The sequence below is a fragment of the Lonchura striata genome, chromosome 4, assembly GCF_046129695.1.
Source record: "Lonchura striata isolate bLonStr1 chromosome 4, bLonStr1.mat, whole genome shotgun sequence".
NCBI classification, from domain to species: domain Eukaryota; kingdom Metazoa; phylum Chordata; class Aves; order Passeriformes; family Estrildidae; genus Lonchura; species Lonchura striata.
This window is the reverse complement of record NC_134606.1, coordinates 25,225,390-25,249,561: the sequence shown is the minus strand read 5'-3', so window position 1 is coordinate 25,249,561 and position 24,172 is coordinate 25,225,390. Positions and strand designations below refer to the sequence as shown.

Sequence of the window (24,172 nt, the reverse complement as noted above, 5' to 3'; positions counted from 1 at the left end):
GGGAAACAAGAAACTTGAGATCAGTCTAGAAGATTGAAATGCTTGTTAAGTGTCCACATAAAAAAGATGTTAATTCAGAACGGAGAGTAAGTTGAGCTGAGACATAGGATGGGATTTCTATCAATTTTCTTTAAGACCCCCAGGCACTTATCCCTGATGAGAGCGAGCTCAGACTGGTCACCATGGTTGGATGTTTAACAATGAAAGCATGTTCCAGTTTGGTGAAGGTTTCATTGCAACTAAGCATAAAGTCTTAAAATATTTTAAGTGTCTCTTCAGATTATTTTAAAATCTGAAAATAAAATTTTGAAGGGAAAAAGTGATCTTTTTCCAACCTCTTAAAGGTATATTTTTGCATAAAGAAAGAAAAAAACTTTGCCTGTAAAACTTATTGGGTGCGCTTCACCCATACCCTTCTGCATAGTAATCCCTATGTCAGAGCTGTCTCAAATATATTTGAACAAAGTGTTATCAGCTAGAAAGCTAGTGTCTATAGGATGTCAGAGTGCTGGGTTCCACTGAATTGAAATATTTGATTAGAACTCTCTTCCTTTTTGAGATAATTTTCAAGGAAAAAAAAGAGATAGCTAAAGCAAATAATTTGACATACCTATGTTCCCATCTCTTTTCTGATGTTGAAGCTGCAACCTCATTTTACAGTTGCAGTAGTGTCTTTTGAGTAGGACAAGGATAATGAGCATGCTATGAATGAATTTCAGAGAGCAGCCAAAAAAGTCAATCAATTCAAATAAAGTTCCCTCCTGTCTTCATTCTGGTACCCAAACATTTAATTGATTCAACTCTAGTAAAGTGTCAATCTAAAATGTTAAAATGAGGTTATTGGAAATGCTTGTTTAAATTGCTTGACTACAACCAGGCAAAAATAATCCAGGCTGTAATTTTATAGCAAAGTGATAAAATTTGATTATATTTAACTCAGATTCTTTATCCTGTGTAACTCATGTGATCTTTGCAAAAAAAGCAAAGTCATGTCTCTGGGATGGAAGCAAGTATTGCATATCAGGGCAGTACAATCACAAGAGTTCACTGGCAAAAATATTTCTGTTGACCATGATGGCTGAATTTATTAAATGGCTTTTCAGTCTACTTACTTTATTGCAGAAGGTCCTAGATGAACACAATTTGCTAATGCAATTGTTTTCAAGTATATCTAACATATTTGTATCCCTGGCTTGATTAAATTTGTTTTTTTTTTTTTACACTTGTTGTCTGTTTACACCTTTATTTGGATGGTATTGTATTGTATTAAACATACAAATGCACCATAAAGAAGCTTAGAGGGTAATAGCAGAACTGCAGCTATATATTGAGAGAAAGAAAAACATAACAATGCCTTAGTTTGTCTCTTCCCTCGCTTATTTTAAAGACAGATTATTTAACACACCAATTAAACCTTATTAGTCATATTAAAACTTTACATAAAGTCATATGCTCAGCATCTTAATATATTGAAACAACAAGGGCTACAATCTCTTTGAAGTGGCTGGGGAGACATTTGCTTTATATTCTAAAATGAATTTTTATGAAACTCCTACGTGTGAATGAGAAGTTGCATTAACAGCTCTTTTAAATACTCATGTGAACTAGCTTTAAAACCAGTGATTGCCTTGCAAAAACTTCTCCACAGCATAGCTTGCATTTTCATGCAACACATTCCTGTCTCATGTTGCATAAGCCATTGGATTTCAAACTTTTCCTTCAAAAAATGTTTTGTGTGACTTGTATCTCAGACTCCTTTGACAATAAGAAGTATATTTCTCTGCAGTACAAGAAATTTAAACACAAATTACTTTATTTTACAGTATATATAATTTCAAGTAATACATTGATTAAAAGGATTTGCACCATTGGGGAATGGAGTCTGTCACCTATAGGCAGAAGCTTGGGCATTAAGTTCAAGTAAGGATTTACAGATTTTGGTGTTTCTATTTTGCTAGCTATTTACATGCTTTCTGCTCTGCCAAAAGCAGAATGGATGCAAAGCCTTTCTGTACAATTGGAGTAAGTGTCCTTGAAAAACCAACATACCCACCCACCACTCTTCATCCAAATTAGACAGATCTGAAGCATATGGGGAAAAGAGTAACTTTTCTCTATTTTTTTTTTTGGGGCAAATTCCTCAGAAATTTCAGTGAGAAGTGCAGAATAATAAAAACCCTGTGTATATGTATGTGTGTGATGAGGAGTTATTTGCTTGCTTGTTCTTTTTTTTTTTTTTGTTCTTCCAGAATATATCCCTTCTGGAAATAGCATTGAAGGAACATGCCTTCATAGCAATATGCCTGAATCTCCTCATTATCTCCATCCTGTTGGACAACTCCTTTTGTTTCTACATAGCAGCCTGTGGTGCCATAACCAAGATGGAGTTAGTTCTCTTGTATGTTGATAGTTGAGTTTCCATAGTGTCACACAAGTAGGACAGTGACTGGGGTGCTGTTATGGGAGAAGTGGTCAGAATGTATCTGGCAGATACCTGATAAATATCTGCCTAGAATGTAAGAACCTCAGTATTTTCTAGAAATAGAAAATAGCTTGAATTTTAAAGTAATAAGCTCAGGAGATGTTTATAAGTAACAGGCAGCTGTTCTGAACATTGAGCTCTCCCTCTCTGCATGCCCATGTGTTGAGGTTTCTAACAAGAAGTCTGGATTCTGCTTAACTCCTACTTTGGATACAGCCTCAATTGCCTGTCTCAGCACGGGGTGCCTGGGACCTAGGGACTGTGCATACACCAATGACTGGAAAAAGGAGAGACAGGCCAGGCTTTGACAGGTCCATTTTCCTCCTGGGTGCCCTATCTGAGGTACAGCTGCACATGCAGAAGGCAAATTTGCTCTCCAGAATACTACTCTGGCTGTGAAGTACCTGCATAAAGTGATTTGAGTTTTTTGATATGTTTGCACCTGACTGATAGAAATAAAGACATTCTAGCTAAATAAAGGAAGAATTTCTTATATCTCTTTAAAGTGAACCACCACTGTCAAAGCTCTGATGAGGAAATGCAAAATTGTCTTCAATATATGTATATAAGTAAATTCTCACCGATTTACTACTGTTTAAATGGGAATTATATCCTTCTGTCTTTAGGAAGGCCTGTAAAATCAAATGGTACAACTAGAGTCACAGGACACGTTCACTGGTTGCTTGCAATCAGGATAAGTTGTGGACACTAGGACAGGTTTCAGTTTGTGAAGTGTATGGGTTCCTTCTCTAAGGGTCTGAGAAATGGAGCCATGAAATGTTGGCAGGCTTTAATTCACTATATATCTCCATGGGGAGGATTTTAGAGGTCTGCAAATTGATAATGTTTGAAACCAAAGCGCATTAGGTTGTTATATAAAAGGAGGGAGAGTGGGATGATAAAAATACATGCTTCAAAGCTTTATTTGGAACTCTGGGCCCTTTATTGGAAACATAAAAGTATACAAGTTAAAACACAGATAACTATATCTTCATAGTATTGGGAGAGCTAGTGGTCCAAGCTGCACCTGTGAAAGGAAACAGAGAATGTGCAGAGTGCCAAAGGCTTGCCTGGCAGGTAAGTGAGGAGGGGAAAGGAATGCTGGACACTGGCTGACTAGCAACTTCAGCCTACACACAAACAGCCTGGATATTGCCAAGATTTAGTTGTATTGTAGTTGCTGTATAATTAATTCATTTAAGCATGGATAAGGGTCTTTGTAATTTTAAATCTAAATAAACCCCTTCATCCATTAGGGCACGATGCAGTATTTTGAGATGTGTGTTCATTTTTTGAAAGCTTGGGCACTTAACTGATTCTCCAGGTGGGCAGCTTTCATGCTGCAGTTTAGTATCAAAAATGCCTTTCTGGCATAACTAAGGCAGCCTCTGCTGGGAATAGCATCATAGCATGGCTCAGACATCAGCAGTCCCTCTCCTGGCCAAGTGTGTGAACAGCTATTCCTTGATTCCTTGAGCTCTGGGAGACTTTTTTTTTTTTTCCCCGGATACTTGTTTTTTTTGCTGCAGAAACACATATATTCCAATACAAGTTTTATGCATGTCCTACTACATTTATCCCTCTTTAAAATAAGGGGGAATAGGGGAATTGTCTTTTATGATTTTTACAAAATCATACAAAAGCTTTTCTGTATTTCTGGTCTGTAATTCTGGATAAGGACCTGGAAGTGAGTTAATAGAAGTTTTAAGCTACTCTATTAACTGTATCTGATAGTAATAACAGACCAAAGTAAGATAAAACTGTTCTTTTTATTTATGCTTACATATTTATCTTCTTTAACTAATCAAGGTTAAAAACAAGGCTGTAGGATATGCACCCCCTTGTGAAACAATGAAAAGAGGGGGTATTCCTGACCATTAAGACTGGTTTTGACAGATGATTACACTGTAGGAAACACACAACTGTTCAGTCCTGCTTTAATATAGAAACACAACAGTATCCAATCCAGCTAGTAAAGAAGCTTTTTCAGTGGACTAAATACTTCTGTCCCTCTTCCACCTGTACAAAACTGACCTCTCTCTACCAAAGAGCATTTTTGTTCTATATTTTCTTGTTTCAATGACATACATGTCCAGGTACCTCTGAATCTCTAGTTTCTACTTTTAGACTTAGATATCAAAGTTCCTAATTGAGTTCATGAGATAATTTTCTTTCCTTATCATGGTCTTCTATTAACCTTTCTCATTTCTCTGAGATTTATTATCTAATCTTTGCTTGCCAGTGGCTGAAGTACATTTGCCATTTGCTCTTGAGAGTTCTGGGTACAGTAAGAAAGATATGGATTCTAATAAAATTAATTCTTAAATGACTTTGCTAACATTTTTCATTCACTTTTTACCTCCCATCCTTTTGGGATGGAAATGAGGAATGCATATCTGCTTAATCAAAAACAGGCCTAATCAATCACACTTTTTTAGTGTGTAGATATATATACACACATATATGTTATGGCTCATTCTCTCTAATAGAGAAAGAATAAATTTGAGGTAGTAGCATATCAAATAAATTATGGTGATGCTGTAGGGCCAGTAATTTTTACTATGCAGTAAAATTATAATGAGATGTATATTATTAAAATATTTTTAATAAATTGACAGTTTTGTAAAAATACTTTTCTGTTCAGCAGAAAACCTCTAAACTTAATCTTCATCCATGTGTACATATTTAAGATACTTCGAGACACCTCACTTATTTCTGACTTCTGTCAACATGTATCTTACTCTTCTGAGGTATTCAGAGTATATGTTGTTATAAAATATACAACTGTGATGTCACTGAATCCATATTGAGCCTTAAGGGGAAAATCCTAATATTAACAAAACAACAAGAGAAAGAATTGTAACTTGTTCTCTATGTCTTTTTGGAAGAAATTTGTCTCAACCAGCCAATAAGTCTCAAAAAAAAAAAAAAAAAGTAATTTTGTGTTTAAAGGTTCCAGAGCAGTCATGGCAACATATTTTAATAGCATATCTTTTTCATAACCATAATGAGCTGATGTAGCGTGGTTGCTTGGAAAAGGGCAGGTTTCATGTGTAAGGAATCAGTATACACATTATTAGTTCAAAAATGCACTTTTCTGCAAGGCAGCTCCATCCAAAAACTGGACAGTGATGGTATTTAAATATCTGTGCAACAGATGCTACTAGTGTTGCCAAATGAACACTCAACAACTGTGTCTGTAGGTGCTTGTGATAAAATATGCCTATAAGTTTTGTACCGTTTTAATGATAAAATTATTGCTATAATTGATTTTTTTTCTACTATGAAGTAATAGTGTTGAAACACTCAAGATGTTTAGAAGTAAAATAACTCTGCTCCTGCATATAGTTTTCCCAGTCAACACTGTCTTCAGTAGAAAATATAGCTGAAGATTACAAAAGGGATTTTCCAGTATTTTCAAAGTTTAATCAAAGAATGAGAAATATATCCCAAACCAAGAAGAATCCAGAAAAATGATGCTCAAACATCTGGTTTGCTCCCTTTTTCTTACCAACAGTTGTTTTACACTCTCACAATCTCCTATTGCAGCTGTTCCACTTTGCTAGAAACCCTCTATTTTCACGGGCACATCTATTTGAGTTACTCACCTCTTTTGTGGTTACTATTGTGGTTACTCACTTTTGTGGTTACTTTTTGTGGTTATCTATTGTGGTTACTCACCTCTTTTGTCCTTCAGCAGCAAGATCTCTTTTTTGCTTTGATGTTTCCTAAAGAAACCTCATCAGAGCTTCCTACCCTCTTTTTGCCCCTCTTTCTTCAGCCTTCACTGTAGTAGGCATAAGGAAAAAGCTCTCGGCTTTCCTCTGTAGTACAAGTAATCCTGTTATTTCCATGGCCTTTTTGGACTGATATTCCAAGTTTCAATTCCTTCTTCTGAAACACCCATTTAAAAGCTGATTGTTATTATTCCTGTCAGGACCACAAAAGCATCATATACTGAGGTACTAAAACTTTATTTCTCCTGCAAAAACCTTCCTGGTGTGTCATAGGATCACAACTCCTTTACAGTGCCACTTTACATCAGTGATTCAGAAGCACCTCTCTTCTCTGATTCTGACTAATGAACACTGAATTTAGCAACAGTATAAAAGAAGCTACTTGCAGACATGGGACACACTGTGCTGAAGATCCTGACACAGCTGCAGCATCCACCAGACACACCACCTAAGGGGTACCCAGCATATCTGCACCCCTACACATGATCCTTTGACTATCTCCCTGCACCATGCCCCTGTTCATAGTGCAGTAGTAGTGGTCACTGTCTCCTGAGTAGACTCTGAGAATCTTGAGGAATCTTTCCCTTCTGTGAACACAATGAAAGCTCTTCCTTTCTCAGTTCTTTTTGTGCACAGATTTATTTCTGTTCCCCTCTCCTTTGATGTTTCACGCCTTCTGAGAAGAATATAGTCAGTCACAAGGCCTTAACTATTCAAGACCATAAAGACTGCATTTTAAACTGTTACCCTTAAAGTCTTTGAAGTCCCCCTCTGTCCAGCATTAATTTTCCTGGGTTACTCGCCTTGAGTTAATTAGTTCTCTGTGCTCACTGCCCACAGCTTTGATTTATTTTAGAGGTTTCCTTAGTTGCTCAGAAAATGATTTCTTCTTTCTGCATGTGAATGAAATGTAAAAATGGTCTTCAGTATTCTGCAAAATTATTAATTCAGGAAGATGAAAACCATATTGTCGTTCTCTATGGTGAAACCTATTATTATATTACCATTAAGTAGTGATTAAATATACATTGTCCTTGTATAAATATATTATGTTAATAGTACTTCCATGATTTTATAATACTTCAGGATTATTCCAAAACCAATACATGTAGAAAATTCCATTTTTTTTAGTTGATAATGTATTAATTTTCCTCTACCACCTCAGTCCATCAGATCACAGGTACAGAAAAGAGATTGTAGACCATATGCAAAACTTCAGATCTTAAATATGTTTCATAAATACTGTATGAAAATTGAGTTTTTAGGGGACTCATCCTGATACATCCAGTATAGAGTAACCTGCAGACAAATCTGGGTTAATAGCACTAAAGCCATGGAGTTACCTACTATTGAGTATTCATCCTGACATCTGAAAGGTGCAAACATTATCAATCAACTTTTGTTGCTCCTATTGGCAAACTCCACACTGTTAACAAAATCTGAGATGCTTTGAAGTATCTTCACATTTCTTTCCCTAAAAAATTCAGTATTCAGATGGTTTCACTCAAACACAGATATTTGGGTGGAATAATGTGCTAGCTCCTGTCATTCTTCTGTGAAACACATCCAAAGGACTCACCTTCAAAGCAGTCTCTGAAGTGAAAACCCTTGGAAAGAATTATGGGTCCTGTGGAAATCATGAGAATTGGTTGGGATTTTAACACTACAACTTGGGTTTGCCAGGTGACTGGAATGCAGAGATACATAAAAACTTGAGGAAACACAGCAACAATATTCAACTGGTTGCATATGATTAATGTTTTACCAAGTGCATTTTGACAGAGTTGAAGCACAAAATACATAAAATAATGAAAACTGCAAACAAGCAGTCTTTGTTTAAATAATGTCTGAATAGTATTCAGAATCAACTTAAATTTACTCTTTCATTTTTAGCCAAATAAAACCCTACTGTGTCATTTGAAAATACTTAGATGGCTTTGCAAGTACTTTTTATAATTTTTGAGACTTGTTATCAAAGCATCTTGTGTATTACAGAAGTAAAAAATTCTTCATTGATAAAATATTTTTTTCAGTTTAAGGGATGGAACACCAAAGACTCTTTTTACATTTAAAATAATGGTCACCAAATTAAAATATTAATAACAATTAGCTTTGAAATAGTAGCTTTCCCAGAATTTTGATGATGTAATACAGGGCCAACTTGAAGCCTGTGATATTTTTTTAAAATGGAACAGGCTGGTAAAATGTGCAGGAAGCTGAGAAGAAAAATGCCCTGATAAAGAAAGACAATTGGATATATAAATTATATTTAAATTAAAAAAAATCTTTATAGTCTCTTTGAATAGCTTGATCCATTTGATTTTTAATTTTTTTTTAATGCATGATAAGAATTTATTAGAGGAAACACAGTTTATACTGAATTAAAGATAGACCTGCTGCTGGGCAGAAAGAAAAAAAATAGTATTTCCCGTTTCCTGAATGTACCCATGAGGGACTCAATCCAGTCCTTTATGAGTAAAAACCAGAGAAGAAAGACCTTCTCTGCAATCCAAACTACTCCAATGAAAGTATATGAAAGCTACAAGTCTGCCAAATTGGGCTGCACGCACATCTCTAATATAAACAGTGCACAAAGACTATCATGCATATTTTCTTCAGTTTCTTAAATGTAAGCTGTTGGTGTTTTTTGGTAGACTGATCTTTTTTTTTCTTTTAGCTACAGATTTTAATATAAGATTTAGGTTCGGAGCAATAGAAACATCCTTATACAAACAGGAGCCCCTGCTAGTCTTTTAAAATTTCAAAAAATAATAGGATTCCATTCAGCTACATTTTTTTTTTTTCCTTGAAGAGAAACTGATTGGGAATTGTAAGATCCACATACATTTTTTTTTTTTTTACTGGAAATAATCCTGTTGGGAAATACATAATTAAATACATAATAAAAAAGTTACAGTCAAGGATATGACTATATGAGGTTTCTGGTGAACAGTTGCCTGTGTTAAATGGGAAGCAAAAGAGAAGAGTGGGAATTCTGTGAAGTCTGTAAAGTTGGAAGTTTAAGTTGTGTGACTAAATAAATTAGATTGAGGAAATGAGTAATTTTTTAATTTCTTGCATCCCAGATCACTGTCCCTCTGCCTCTGGTGTTTGTGACAACAGATTGAGGCACTGAGGGAGAGTCAGCACTGGGGAGCATCTTGTCCCAGCTAACATGCATGTTTGTGACATATGGTCATGCTCATGCCTGCTTTTCAATACAGAGGCAATTTGGGCTTAGCTAAAAGCATTCTCCATCAAATGTGGCCCTGCGCGCCCCAGGTAGGGTGGGGAAGGAGCTGTCCCTGTGCACCCACAGCATCCCTTAGGGCTTCCCAGGAAAAAGGGACTTGCAATACACCAAATCAAGCCTCTAAAGCCAGGTGCCACAGTGAAGAATTAGTGCAGAAAGAAGAGGGAAACCCAAAGAGGGAAGAGGGGCCTGTTGCCACAGTCCCAAAATGTAGCATGCAACTTGTCCACCCACGCCAGGGACTGGCCAGGTTCTTAGAGTGACAACAGAGACCATCAGAATGAGCTGAGAGCACAAAGCCATGTACCACAGAATCAATCAATTAAAAATGACACAACAAGCTCTCTTCTCAAATAATCTTAGTGGTGTTTTATGAACTCTTACCATGGGCACCTCTTTTTGTGTGGTGGACTTGAATAGCACCATGCAAAGCTTTTGGGTAACACAGTTCTTGCTTTGTAGACAGTAGCATATTATTTTTATTGCAGATGCTCTCTTGTGTACAGCAGTTGCTACCCAGACTCTCACAAATACAATACTGTGTTGACATAAACTATCTGCCATGTGCAACTATTTATACATTCTAGCTACATCCCAGAGATATGAGGGCAGCTGTTTTTCCTTGAAAATCCCTTGGCACTTTCCAGCAGTTTTGACTCAGCTTTGTGAAAATGAATATTAAAATGCAGCCCAGTTTTCTTTCTCCTCCTTTGGAGCATGGATGGCTACTGCAGACTCACATATGAAAGAGAGAGCATATTTTGGATTCCCCTCGTGAGTCATCACCCTTTCACTGGTGATTCATTGCTTGAAAGGAGAGGAAGGTAAATCAGGACTGTTTAGATGAGCTGTCATCCATTTATCTGGTTATTTATTTATTTTAGCCTGGGGCATTCTCAAAGCAATGGAATGCAGCCCTACTGACAGCGGCCGAAGCCTGAAGCTTTTTCTCGGGCTCTGGGCTGTACTTGGCATCTGCATGCTTGGAAGTGAGGAGAGATGAGACAGAGAACCTTCATCCACACAAAGATCCCTTGTGCTTAAGCAAGAGTGAAGGGTTCATACTGCCAGCTTGGATGCATGCTAGGAGAAATCATGGGGTAATTCAATGGCCTCCAGCAGGGCAGGCTGAGCACCCATCTAACCACCTCCTCAGTCCTGGGGTGCTTCTTATCTGTCCAGCTTGGAAGCTTTCTGATCTCTCTATCTGTTGATGCAGCAAGGGGCAGTTTAGGAAACAGCAATAGTTGGAACAGGCACTGAAATCCAGCAGTTTGTTTATGCAGTTGTCTATACTATGATTTAATTGTCATCCTGCATAATATGTCATCTGCAGTGTGCTGAAAAGCTAAATTCTTCTTTTAAATGCATAAAAATACTGTTATGACAGTTAATTAACCCAGAAATATATAGCTCCATGCTTCTGCAAAATGTGAGCAGACTGTTATAAACTACAGCTACACCCTTAAGCAATTATATGGCTTATGGTTTTTTTCTAAAAAACCATGGGACATAGCACAACACTTCTCCTCCTAGACTCCATCAATGAAAAAGCTACATTTGTGTTAACTCAAGCATGGAGTAATGTGTTTTTTTCTGTTGTTGTTGTTCTTGCTGAAGCTAGGCAAGACATTTCATGTTAGAACTGTCTTTGGGTTATTTGTTGTTACTGATAGAAGAACACCTTTGTGTGTGTTTTAGCTAACATTAGTCAAAGACAGGAAGAAACTCTTTGAAGTCCTGGGAGGCAGAATTATTTTTAAAATGCAAACTTTTTGCCACCCAAGATAATGTAGTCTTGGATCAGCAACAAAAGCTTTCCTGACTCGGAGCACTTATTGAACAGACTGCTAACTGAATTCTGGCCATTTTTTTGAGAGAAATTAAATAAGGCCAAATGATTAAATGTTTTTATAAGAAATTTAGAAAAGCATCCATTATTTTAAATTTAAATTTTAAATGCACTCTTGGTAAGAATAAATGACCCATGATTATTTTCTGCTCAAAACCTGGCACTGCCAGAACTGCCAATTTCAGCAATTTTCAGGCAATCTGAAGGTCTGCATTGCACTTCTTGTTCAAGAGTGACTTGTGCTTATTTACAAAAGATAGTTCTTTTTGAACTAGTTTGTCTGAAAAGTTCATCCCTCCTTAATCCCTTTGTTTGTCATACTATAATCTAGCTTTCTGCTTATTTTAACTGATCTTTCATGTTACTGGATCCCCAGAAGCAAAATTTAAGTAATTGAATAGATATTTTAAACACAGAAATATCACCGCTCAATTGTGTCATCTGCCTACAGCCTGCATTATGGTGCTAGGCTGAGATGTGCAGAAGCACATCCTCTAACAAGTTGTCTGAGGCTCTGAGGCTTAGGCAGATCCTGTGATCATTGATAAATTCGTGTGCATAAAATATTATTTAGGATGGCCAGTATCAGCTAGTGACAAGCTTTTGCAGAAACAAAGATAACCACTGGCAAGTGATTCCTCATATCACCAGGCTGCAAAGTCAGCACATGGCAATTTTTTAGGCCACACAAAGTGGCAGAAGTCTAGTGTCTTTCCTTTCTGTCTCTTCCTGGAAAAAGGGTTGATTACAACTGACCCTACATTTGTAAAATTTGCCCTGAATATCAATCACATTGTAGCAATACAAAGGGATTTGGTTTTGAGCTTTAAAATATATACAAACACAGGGGAACTCAAAGTAGTTCTATGTTGCAACATTGATTTTTAGAAATTAAGTATATTTCTATCTTTCTAATAAACAAGTTCTACTTGCCCCAAACTGGATACTTGAGACATGAAACATCATAGATCTGTGTTGCTTTACCTTAAAAAAATCTTCAGAGTCCAAGAAACACTTGAAAGATAAACTGTATTTATACAAATAACACAAAGGTAATTATATTTATAGAATAATTTTACATGTATTTTCATTTTCAGCATTCTGTCTCATCTACTCAAGCAAAGATCTCATTTTGCCGTGAGCTATAAAACATAAAACAGGTATTTGCAGATGAAGAAAAGTGTTGCTTCTATAAAAGCAGATCTCCTCTTCCTCTCAACTCAGACCAAGAGTGATTAGCCAGCTGGTAAATGTGTTACATTGCCCTCTGTCGCTTGTCTTACATTTCTCCCACCAAAGTCTACTCTAAAAGGATGAGGAAAGTTTCACTACTCCTGATAGCAAAGACTCTCTGCTCACTCTTTCTGTAGGTATCTTTGCGTTTAGAGAAAATTAAAAATCCTCATGTGGTATTTAAAGTTCAAATCTGGGAAAAGTATAATCCTGGGAAAGAAACATTCATCAATATTTAAGGTGGGAAAGCTCATTTCAATTTCCTGTTCTGCTGAATTTCTCAGTGCACATTGGAAAGCAACTTAAAGCTGATTACACAGAGCTGAAATAAAGCTGGCACTGGCCCTTTGCTTTTGCTCTTCAGTCAGGAAGACTGATAGCTAGAGCTTTTCAACAAGCACAGAAACCCTTCCCAATCTATAAGTGACACAGTCAAACTGAAAACTCTGACTTGCTCAGACCCTTACAATGGTGGGTACTGCATAAAGTTGTAAGATTTTTTGTGTTTCCTTGTTATAGTAGCATCTAGTATTGGATGGTGCATCTCAAAATGATTTCAACTTTGAGAAATTTGTGCTGCAATTTTGCATAAGGAAGAGCAGTTCTGGACACCTGAGGCTTCTTACAGAAATCTGACTTCCATCATTTTTTTAGGGGGCTCCTGAAAAAAGCCAGCTTCTTCCTTCTTTTTTCTCATGTACCTGTATGATGAGTCAGTCTAGGGTTAAAAAACTTATTCCCCTCTTCAACATTTTATTTTGATCATTATTTACAGAAGTAAGATAACATACATGTTTACATAAAAAATATATCTTGGATATATATCTCAAACACTTGAACTTATATTTAACTATTTAATTAATTGAAATAGAAATTTTAAAAGGATGAAACATCTATCAAAAATATCTTATCCTTTTTAGAGGTAAGGATGTTTATAAAAAACATAATTTATACTAAAAAATCCAGTTATCACATACAAAAAATAATGATATATCACTTCAATTTTCACATATATGCATAATTTCATTTAACTCCAGTGATTATTGTTTATATCCTTACAGCTCAGACTGCTGCTGGCCTAGATATAAGGGTGGGGATTATTCTCAAGCAGTACAAAGTAAATGCTGATTACCTCAATCTGCCAAATTTTTTTCTGAAAATATTATACTGCAGAATGTACCCCAGATCAGAATAATGTATTAAGTTCTGTTTTGCATTACTTGATTATGTCCATGACAGAAAATGCTTACTGTGACCTCCCTAGTGGCTACAAATCAGGGATATTGCTTTTGAGTAATTTATTTTGTCTGAGGAAAGGTGTAACTTTGTCATATAAATTATTCTTTTAAGCACAATTTTAAGGGAAACATTCAATCTAGTGTTTTGCACTCTGGATAATGACTTGAGGCCTTGGCTTAACCTCTCCTGTGTTGCTATTACCTCTAAACTCTAAGAAGTGATTATGAAATGTCACATACCTATCCTGCTATTCAATTTGTGCTCACAGAGGAAGTCATTCCAATCTCACAAAAGAATTCTGAAACATTGTTTATCAGCCTGTGCAGAGTTTTGAGATGCTTAGCAAGGGATAATAAGATTGTAAGGTCTTTTTTTTTGTTTTTAAGATTTTTAAAATATCAAAATAATGATTGAATTCTATTTATATATTGCAGCAAATATAGCACAAAAGAAATAGAGCCTTTTAAGTAAAATATTTTATTTATACTTTGAAAGTAACAATTTGTAGACCTGCTGTCTTTCTGTGGACTATTTCAAGTCCTATTCAAACCAAAGGCATGATTCCACACCTTCCAGGGTGCTTGCATCAGGACTTGGGAGAGTCTCACAAACCCAGGTGACGTGTTGGATGCTGCATATCACTCAGCATTAATTGAAATTCAGTAATGAATGGCAGCATTCAATACCAAACCACAAATAATAATGCAGAAAGGAAGAAGACTTCCCTGCTGACTGTGCACCTGAGGGGGCTCAAGCACACTTTTTCAAACCACCTAGAGCTAACACATTTGAGCTATGCTTGCATGTAACCCAACAAAACAAAAATAGCTCAGCAATACCACAGTTTTCTCCTCAAATACTTTCCCGTTCACTGGCAGCACAGGTTGTAAGTATGCGAGTCTAGCAGAAAAACCCTTCTCTCTGTTAGTAATTATATTGCCTCTGATTTTTCACATTGCCATAGTAGCTTGTCCCTCTACTCAGCTTTCCTCTGATTTGGGATGCCTCACTGGCCTGTCCAATTTGTTTAAAATGAGTATGAGGGGTTATTTTAAAATTTTAGATCTGAAGCATGACTTCGGTGCATGAAAATCTCAAAGAACATTGTTCTTTGTGATTGTAATTGTGTAATTGTAATTGTGATTAGAGCCTAAAAACCAGCACATTTTCCTTGGGAAAGTCTACAAGACGAGCACAAGCTCATTATAAATACATTCCTACCCTTTGTGGCCATCGAAGAATGACAATGTGCTATCACAGAAACAAGGAGCCACTGTGACTGCTTCCCTTAATGAGTGCATTTATTTTTTTGATGCAACTTATAGATGAAAATTAGATTATAGCTTCAGTATTATTACTGGAAGTGTGTTTTGAGAAGGAATTCCATGAATATCTGTGGAAAAAAACCCATTCTGCTTGGATTACATAAGGTGTTTCATATCAGAATAAATCATGGAGACTTCAGATCACTTTCAGTGATTCTTTTTTCCTCCTCCATTTTGATATCAGCGAAGTCACTTTTTCTTAGGACAAGCAGTCAAATCTAGTTTTCTTTTCTGTGAGGCTTGATGCTGCATCTAGTATCAGTTGTTAATTCCTAATATGTGGGTCTTTCAGGCAGATCCAGAGAAGAGTTTTGATTGACCACAGATACCTAACTAACAATGAACAGAGCACATTTTCACATCTGGGCAGGGAGAGATGAGGGCCTTGTGTCTTCAACACAGCCAGGGTTAGATGGCTGCTGAAAGAGTGCTTTTCACATTTCAGCTTTTGCTCCTGTATCCTTATATTTGTCATTTTCCACAGTTTGGGCTGTCATTTTACTGGTTTTATTCCCTCGCTCTTCTCAGTCTTACTCCAAGTTACAAAACAACTCAAAGTTGGAAGGGACAAATTGTCTTGATTGCCCAAGTTTTTTTCTTCCTTCTTTTTTTTCTCATCTTCTACCGTGGAGTCATTAAACCATGAAAGGAGAAGGAAACAAAGACACCTCTAATTGCAAACTGCAACAATTTGGAAGCAGGAACATCCCAGTTGTATAGGTAAACTAAGAAGTTTTTTCTCTTTTTTTTTTCCCCTACTTCTTTCTCCTTCCCTTCTGTTTCCTTCCTCTCTCTCTTCCTACCCACCCCTGCCCCACGTCCGTGCATCCTATTTCACATATTCATTTTGGAACTGTTATTGACTAAGGACTGAACTTCATCAGAATAATTTCAGTTAAACACAATAAGATGACCGGTGACATTAAGAGAGGATAATTGAGATGGTGCTTTGGGCAATTAAAGAGACTGAAAGGAAAGGAGATAGATGAGGACTGGTTTAAAATGCAAAAATAAGAGGCTGAAATATTATTGCCAGCGTTATTTAATTATTTCTGAGTTAACAATGCAAAATGAGGGTACACTAAATATAAACCCTTATCTTTAATTATTAAGCCTGTCCTGTTCTACTTGTACTGGAAAACCTGAAATCAATGAGAATGAGTCCCAGCAGTGATCCAGTTACGATCAGAGAAGGAATGCATATATGAAAGGAGGGCAACGTGCTTTAGAAGACAATACAACAGAAAGTAATGCAATTTGAGGGGAGAAAAAGGCAAAAAATACAAGCGAGGTTTGTTTCCTTGTCTGCCTTCATCCTGGGCTCCCATTAAATGATGGACTTTTCTTCTCTCTGCATTCCAATTAGACTGTGCCGGTGGGCAAGCGGGGAAGGGAATGTTAATGAGGCAGCAGCCGGGGCTGGCGGCTCCCCGCTCCCGCCGCAGTCCGGGTGAGAGCGGCGCGGCTGCCGGGGCTGCGCCCGGCCAGCGCGCCCTGACCGGAGGCCATTGACAGGCTGAGGAGGGAGGGCTACGGAAAATGAGTTGTACCGGTCTGGGGAGCGCTTTTCGCCCCATTTCTCGTTCGCGCACCGGCAAGGCTGCCGCGCCCGCCCGCTCCGGGCTCCGAGGCCGCGGCAGCCGCCCGGGGCCGGAGCCGGTGCCCCGCGGGCGGGGACCCCTCACACGCCGTGCCCGCCCCGGGCCGGTGCCCCGCGGGCGGGGCCCCTCACACGCCGTGCCCGCCCCGGCCGGAGCCGGTGCCCCGCGGGCGGGGCCCCTCACACGCCGTGCCCGCCCCGGGCCGGTGCCCCGCGGGCGGGGACCCCTCACACGCCGTGCCCGCCCCGGGCCGGTGCCCCGCGGGCGGGGACCCCTCACACGCCGTGCCCGCCCCGGGCCGGGGCCGGTGCCCCGCGGGCGGGGCCCCTCACACGCCGTGCCCGCGCGGGGACGGCGGGCGCGGCCCCGTGACGGCTCCGCGGGGCAGCCCCGCGCCCCGGCACGCGCGGGCACGCGCGCGCGCGCCGGCCGCTCGGGGGGCGCTCGGTCCCGGCCGCGCTCGGTCCCGGCCGCGCCCGCCGCCGCCCCGCGCTCCCCGCCGCCGCCTGCCCCGCTCGCCGGCGGCGCCCGCCTCCCCTCCCTCCTTCCTTCCCTCCTCCCTCTCCCCTCCCTCCCCGCCTCGGCCGCCCGCCCGCCGCTGCTCCCAGGTAGGGTCCCCGGGGCTCCCCAGCCGCGGCGGGCAGCCCCGGCCCGTGTCGGGGGCACCGCAACTTGTCCCCCTGCGGGGCTGCCCCCGCCGCCCCCCGGCGCTCCCCTGGCGGCGGCCGCCCGTGCGCTGCCAGCAGCTGTCAAACGTGCCGGGCGCTCGGCGGCGACGGGGGCGGCTCGCCCGCGGTCCCCGCACCGAGCCCCGGCGAATGGCATGACTCTGCCTCCCGCCCGGCCCCCCGCCCCCCCGGCTGCGGTGTGCCGTAGTGAGGCGAGGGGTGGTTAAACCCCCGTCCTCCCATACGTACTGTTTTTATTTTTTGTTCCTTTTCGTCTCGGGGCTTTCACATCACGGAACAGGAAAGCATCTGATGCGCCGGCTCACATGCCACTTCTGATCATACATTGCCTCCTTGCACAGAGCAGGATCGTTGGGAAAGATGGAGATACAATAAGTTGCTAGTACTGAAAAGTGCTGCGGAAATCCAGTTGTTTCCTTTCTCCAGTGAAGTGACATATTTTCCTCGGGTTTAAGTTGAAAGCATTGCTTGGCGGAGACTGACTCTGGCTGAGAGTGGGTTTGTGTTTTTCTTGCACCGTTAGGTTTTGCAAAGAGCAGCGATGAAGAGGAAGCTGGCACACTCCGAGATGCAGTTGGTTCTTCTCGTTTTATTGGTGTGGCTACCAACAAGGTGAGAGGATATTTAGTTTTGTTATTCACTGTGAACACGTATGTTAAAATCTGCTAAAGGTAAGCTTGTGTGAGGGGTTATAAAAGTACAGTATGTAGTAACGTAATAAAAAAAAAATCTTTCTTAGCTGTTTGAATGCAGTATTACATAGTTTTGAGAATAGATGCAGTAGAATGTAGTTTAGGGACCATAAAAGCCTGATGTCTTGTCTTTAAATGGTTTGTGAATTGATGCTTTAATCCACCATTAAAATAAAAATTTCTTTAAATGCCTTTTTGGATCTTAAAGATTTGAGTTACTGTATGACTGTGATTCTGTACCATGCAAAATGGAGAAATAGATTATTATGAAGTCACAGTGCAAATCACTGTCCTTAAGATAATGCCCATATATTTATTAATATGGGCATGCCTTTTTTTTTTTCTTGACTTTTTTTTTTTGGTCAAACATAATAGAATTCAAAATGATGCTTAAGCCTTAAACCTCTAGGTGGAGATAGCATACAACTTCACAATCACATATAATAAAACAATAGCATCATTTATTAATCAACTTTTCTTATGTTGTGTAAAGTTCTCAATTTCTAAAGTAATAGCATAAGAGCAAGTAATTTTTACTACATTATATTTTTGCGTTGCTCACAGTCCCTAAACACATAATTAATTGTTGTTTGTAACTTTGACTTACTTGCTTTGGTTGTGGCTGCAGTAGGTCTTGTCCTAATATGGTAAAGATTGTATGCTATATAATGCAAGTTCATTATGATTTAACAAGTCTCCAATATTTTTGTTTGTTTCCCAGTGAAACTATGTTTTCTATTTCCCTTTATACCTAACTATGGTGCAGTATTAGTTGAGTCACAGTGGGCCAGATCCTGCAAACCCTACTCAAGTGAGTAATCTCACTGACGTCAAAGAGACTATAGGCATTATTAAAGACTTTATGCCTGAGTAAAGTTTGCAAGATTTGACCCTAATTTGATGTAAATGTATTGATCTAATATTTTTAGTGGACTCGAGTTCAAAAACTGTTGTATCTCAAAATGAAGCTTAAAAATGGCAGAGATGTTCTCTGGTAATCCATGAGTACAATGATACATTTTACAAACCAAAAAGGAACCATCCAGTAATTGCAACTAAGAAAAAACTGACACATGAGTAAAATCACACATGACATTTTCATGGGTTCTTCATAAGTTATCTGATTTGGGTCAGTTCTGTGGTTTATATGATGGAAAGCACAGACTGCAATGATTTACATTTAAATACTTCTTTATGTTATTGAGCTGGGGACCAACATACAGCCTTGTCTTTAATCCTTTTACAGCTTGCTTTAGAGAAAATATCACCCAAACTTACTTTTGGTTTGGTGGAGGAGGAGGAAAACATGCTTGCTATTATGGCATTTAGAATGTCTTCATTTTGAGATGATTAATACTCAAACATTTAGGTTAAAAATTTAGGTAGCTGAAAAAGGTGGAAATGGTAATGTGTGTAGCATATGATGCTTTACTTTCTTGATGCCAATATGCTGGTTTTAAGTAGGTAAGATTGAGGAGCTCATGTATTTCACATGCATAATGCTTATAATTGTTGGCACGATCACATTTGCATGTGTAAGGCTTTCTGTGTGCAAGGGTTTCCCTGTCACAAACCCTGTTGGTCCACAGGTTCCAGAGGACTGTGGAGCACCACGGCTGGCTGGGCAGCTAGTTCATATTCCAGCCCCTATAGCATGTCCCACAGAGATTTGATCCATAAAGGCTGTAATGTCTCTTTCTTTATTGGGGAAGTTTGAAACAATTGGTGATCTACAGATTCATTTTGATACTTCATTTATGATTCCTTTTTCTATCCAACTTTTATAAGGTTTACATCTAATGGAATATCAGATAGTGGTTTTTTATGACAAAATAACGTTTTAGAAAGATGAAGGCTGTCCACAGCTATCCTGCAGCTTGCTAGTCAGCACTGGTGTTTCCTCCCACCAACTGCTGGCGTCAGAGGACTCCCTGAACATGATCGCTGGAGTTTTCCCTCGTTAGTTCTTCTGGTCATGTACATTACATGACCATTGGGTGGAGGCAAATCCACAGGATTTATCCAGAGATAGCGTATGCATAAGTGAGGACAGATAAGATAGAGCTGGAAGGAGATAGGTTTGTGCATGAGATCTCGGGTTATCAGCCCAGGAGTGACTTGCCAGCAGAGCCTGGGAAGCTCTTCTAGGGTTTTGCACCAGCACAGCCTCCACTAACAGTGTTAGCGGGGCTCGAAGTAGCAGTCACAATAATGCAATGATGCCTACAAGTAGAGGCTACTAGAAAATTACTTCCTGGATATTTTAAATAGTATGCTGTTGACCCTTACATGTCTGAACTTTTTATGTAGAAATTGTGTGTTTGTATACTGTTAAATACACCTTTCCTGTTGGAATGCAGCAAGTAAAGGCCAGCCCAAAAAAAAAAAAAAAATGCATGTTGAGTGTATGTTAAAATATACTTAGCACCTTCTAAAATGTAAAATATCCATTTAGATCAGTACTGGCTGACTCCCTGGAAGACGAAGCTAAGAATAACATCACCATCTTTACAAGAATTCTAGACAGACTTCTGGATGGTTATGATAATCGCCTCAGACCTGGATTAGGAGGTAATAAAACCAATTAAAGATTGATTTTAAAAAATCAGTTTTAATGTTCATATTTTATGCAGTGATATTCTTCCTTCGGGGTTTTTTTTTCTCCTAACAACTGGTATGTATCTTGATAAATTATTTATAACTACATTCACCCAGATGAATCATTTGAAGTTTGAGGAAGATAACATCTATGAATGGAAAGAAGGCACTTTCACACATTTATCTTAAGTAAAAAGAAAAAAATCTGGTGTTTTAACATAGTAAAACAGAATGTGAACAAAAAAAACATCTAAAGCTGTTATTCCAGTCAGGGAATTTTGGTTGAACAAGGAATGCAAGCTTAATTACCTACAATCTGATAGGCTTATGTTTTCAGAGACCTGCACAAGTGTTTTGAGTGATGCGTATAAATCCCACATTTTAGATTAATTCCTGGGCCCAGTAAGTTCAGTGAAAATATTGTGATTTTGACTTCTTTGGAATTAGCGTGTCACTGGTAATATACATTTTGCTTCTGGGCACCTTGCACTTATTTGGGCATTTGGAAAAAGAATACGGAAAAAGAGAATATTGAAGAACAGAGGTCACTGCACTCTTGTGCCATAACTGTCAGTTGTTTTTCAAAATGTCACTTCACGTTTTGATTTTAAAGCTGTATGCCATCTTATGTCAGTATGTGCTATATAGGCAAGAAATTTAAATAATTGTTATGGTGTTGAAAATATTACTGTGTACAAAAAAATCTCTATGACATAAGGAAGGGCTGAATATCTTAGTTTTGACAATATTTTGTCTATAACTATTGTTTATCTGTGTTTGTACTATCTAACATTGAGATATATGATTCAAATATACACTTCTACTGCCACTATTATTATTTGTAACAGTTTTGCTAATTGCAATTTTCAACCTGGAGACTGTTTCAGCTTGGTGAAACTAATTCTAGTGCAAAATCCTTGGGAATCATTCCTGTTTCTGTTGATTTCAGGAGGATCAGGCCCAAAGCTAGAGACATGCTCTAACTTCCATGGAAATCACAATAACAGCTCTGCTCAAATTAGGCATTAGTTAAAACTCAGAGGTTTTATCCAACACTATTTCATCCTGACCTGTGGCTCTGTTGCTCTTCTGGTCCTGGGGAATTGTGGCTTGCATCTGACACAGCAGAAAGTGGGAGCTGATGCTGACTAAAACAGCTTTCTCATTTAAACTAGGATGTCTTCTCATTTCCATTTCTGGCCTCTGTACAGTGAAGGCTTGTGAAATATTTTATATTCAAATATTACTTAATTTGGATGATACAGGGGACCTATAGCACTGTTGATGCAAGAATTTATGTAGTAATGTTTTACCTGAAGTTTTGATTTCTTTGCAAAATACTCACATTTAAGAATTTAGGCGTAATATAAACATACAATGACTTGCAGAAACATTTCATATCACCAAGCTCATGTTGAATTGGCAGGGCTTTTAAAATAATGCATTTTATTGGAAAAATAGTCAAAGTTTTGTGGCTTAGAAGGAATGAGCCATTTAATGAGAGCAGTCTGCAGTTCCTTTGCATATCAAGTCTTTTTTTTACTATTGAAATAATATTGTTGAGAACATGAAATAAAGAAAAATCTAATGATTTTTTCTTTTATATTTTTTGCTAAATTTGCTTCAAAATAACCTCCTTCTTTTTCTTTATGAAGCCTCACAGATAATTAAAACATACTCTGAGAGCAAAAAAATAAAGAAATAACATCTGTTTGATATTGGTATACATGGCAATCAACCCATGCAGAATATGTGTGAAATGAAACTGTGTCATGCATATTAAACCGTGGTGATTCATGACACATTAATCTTAATCTTCAAGAATACTTCAGTTGTGGATGGATGGATTCTTACAGTTTAAAATAACACTTGCAAATGGCAGTTGTGATAATTAATGATATAAAACATACCAAACAAGGTTTTTGTACATAGTGCTTAGTAATTATGTAGTTTCCTATTTCAGGTATTTTTCAGTTTATCCTTTTTTCTGTATTGACCTGTAGTCTGAAAAGAGATGTGGAAATAATTAATCTTTTTTTTTAAAAACTACGTGCCTAGTAAGCCTGGGCATTTCTAAAAGTGTTTTTGCAAGAGATTACTGCATTCTGACCATGCCACACATCATTAATTTAAGATACCTAGTCTCAGTTGTGTTTCACTTCCATTTATATGAATCTGGAATAGCTCATTTGAAAGCAGCAGAATGTTTACTTTGGCATAGCAATTTGCATTATCATGCACATATCACTGCTATGACTGGGATCACAATCTCATGTAACATGCTACAGCAGAAATAGTCCAGGGTCTGAGATTCTTCTAAAGTCGTCTGAAAGCCCACTTTCACTTGCTGTGAAAGACATTTTCAGAGATGTCTTACAGCAAGAATTTAGCTCATTGTAAAAACCTGTTCCTTTAGTAATGAAATGTTTGGGTTAATATTGGCATTTTATCTAGTTATTGACCTACAAAATGGAAATGTACAGGCTTCTTGAAGGTCTGTATATTAAATTCAGCTAAGTAAATATCTGGTTGGGAGGTAGTTCTTGAATTAAGGGATAGATTTGTAATTAATTTTACTGGGAGACTCAGTGTGAGTACTGACAGCATGTAAACTTGATGCTTTACTGATGCACTTCAAAGCAGAGTACTATTTTCTGTAGACTGTTGAGGAAGGTTTAACTTTTACTAGTGGTACACCTCAGTCAGATAAACAGGTTTTGGCTGTTGGCTATTGGCTATCCTAGCAGCTGGGATCCTTGAGTGATATATGAACACTGATGAAGAAATGACCTGCAAAATGGGTGTGGAGAGGGAGATGACACTGCACCATCCCCTGAAGCCAGAGACATCTCATATGACTCAGATATATATCCCAAGCTACTGTATAGATATGGATGAGCACAGGTTTATTCAAGGATAGATAATCTTTTCTCTGTACTCATTTTATGCTAAGCACAGGATTGCAGCTGGAACACTCTTGACTGCACTTTCAGCTCTGAGATTAACTATTTTACCCAAACATTCCATGCCATTTCTGTTTAGTCACCAAAATAAATTATGAGTTTGACTTCAAAACAAATTTTCCTGTATTATTAGCATTAATTTGTATGAAATATAGCCATGGAAATGGCAAGTCATACAGACCTTAATTGTTTATGACTTTCTACAAGTCATGAAGGTATTTTCTTCTTTTTATTTGCTGTAATATTTGCAATACACTTAGGACAACATTTTTTCATAAATCCTTTGCTTTTTATTATCATGTAGAAAACTAAGCAAGGAACCAAAATATCTGTAAGCGATTGAATTATCTGTCTGCTCTCCTCTGTCCCATGAGTAGACATGATCATGCTGGATACTTCAGTATTGTGACTATCTCCATAAGTTTTTCAGCCTTCTTTACTTTCTCAAATCTGAAATTAGCCTTTCCAACAGCTAAAGAACTTCTGTCATTTCTACTCTCCAAAACTT

The 24,172-nt window shown here is 38.4% G+C and overlaps 1 protein-coding gene and 1 long non-coding RNA gene across 4 annotated transcripts in view; one reads left to right on the top strand and one right to left on the bottom strand.

Annotated features, from left to right (window-relative positions):
* LOC110484987 (uncharacterized) overlaps positions 1-17,738 on the bottom strand; it is a 58,274-nt gene extending 40,536 nt beyond the window's left edge. The window contains exon 1 of the long non-coding RNA XR_013339884.1: positions 17,640-17,738. This is a non-coding gene — a long non-coding RNA (uncharacterized LOC110484987). The remainder of the gene's footprint in view (positions 1-17,639) is intronic.
* GABRA2 (gamma-aminobutyric acid type A receptor subunit alpha2) overlaps positions 17,282-24,172 on the top strand; it is a 63,520-nt gene continuing 56,629 nt past the window's right edge. Inside the window, exons 1-3 of one of the 3 annotated variants that reach the window (XM_021524958.2) lie at positions 17,282-17,330; positions 17,935-18,023; positions 20,559-20,674. In XM_021524958.2, the coding sequence (XP_021380633.1) occupies positions 17,953-18,023; positions 20,559-20,674 (187 nt within the window). In that variant the 5' untranslated portion in view covers positions 17,282-17,330; positions 17,935-17,952. Of the gene's footprint in view, positions 17,331-17,558; positions 18,024-20,558; positions 20,675-24,172 lie in introns of those variants that run through there. The other 2 variants (XM_021525032.2, XM_077782831.1) reach the window with 2 other exon arrangements.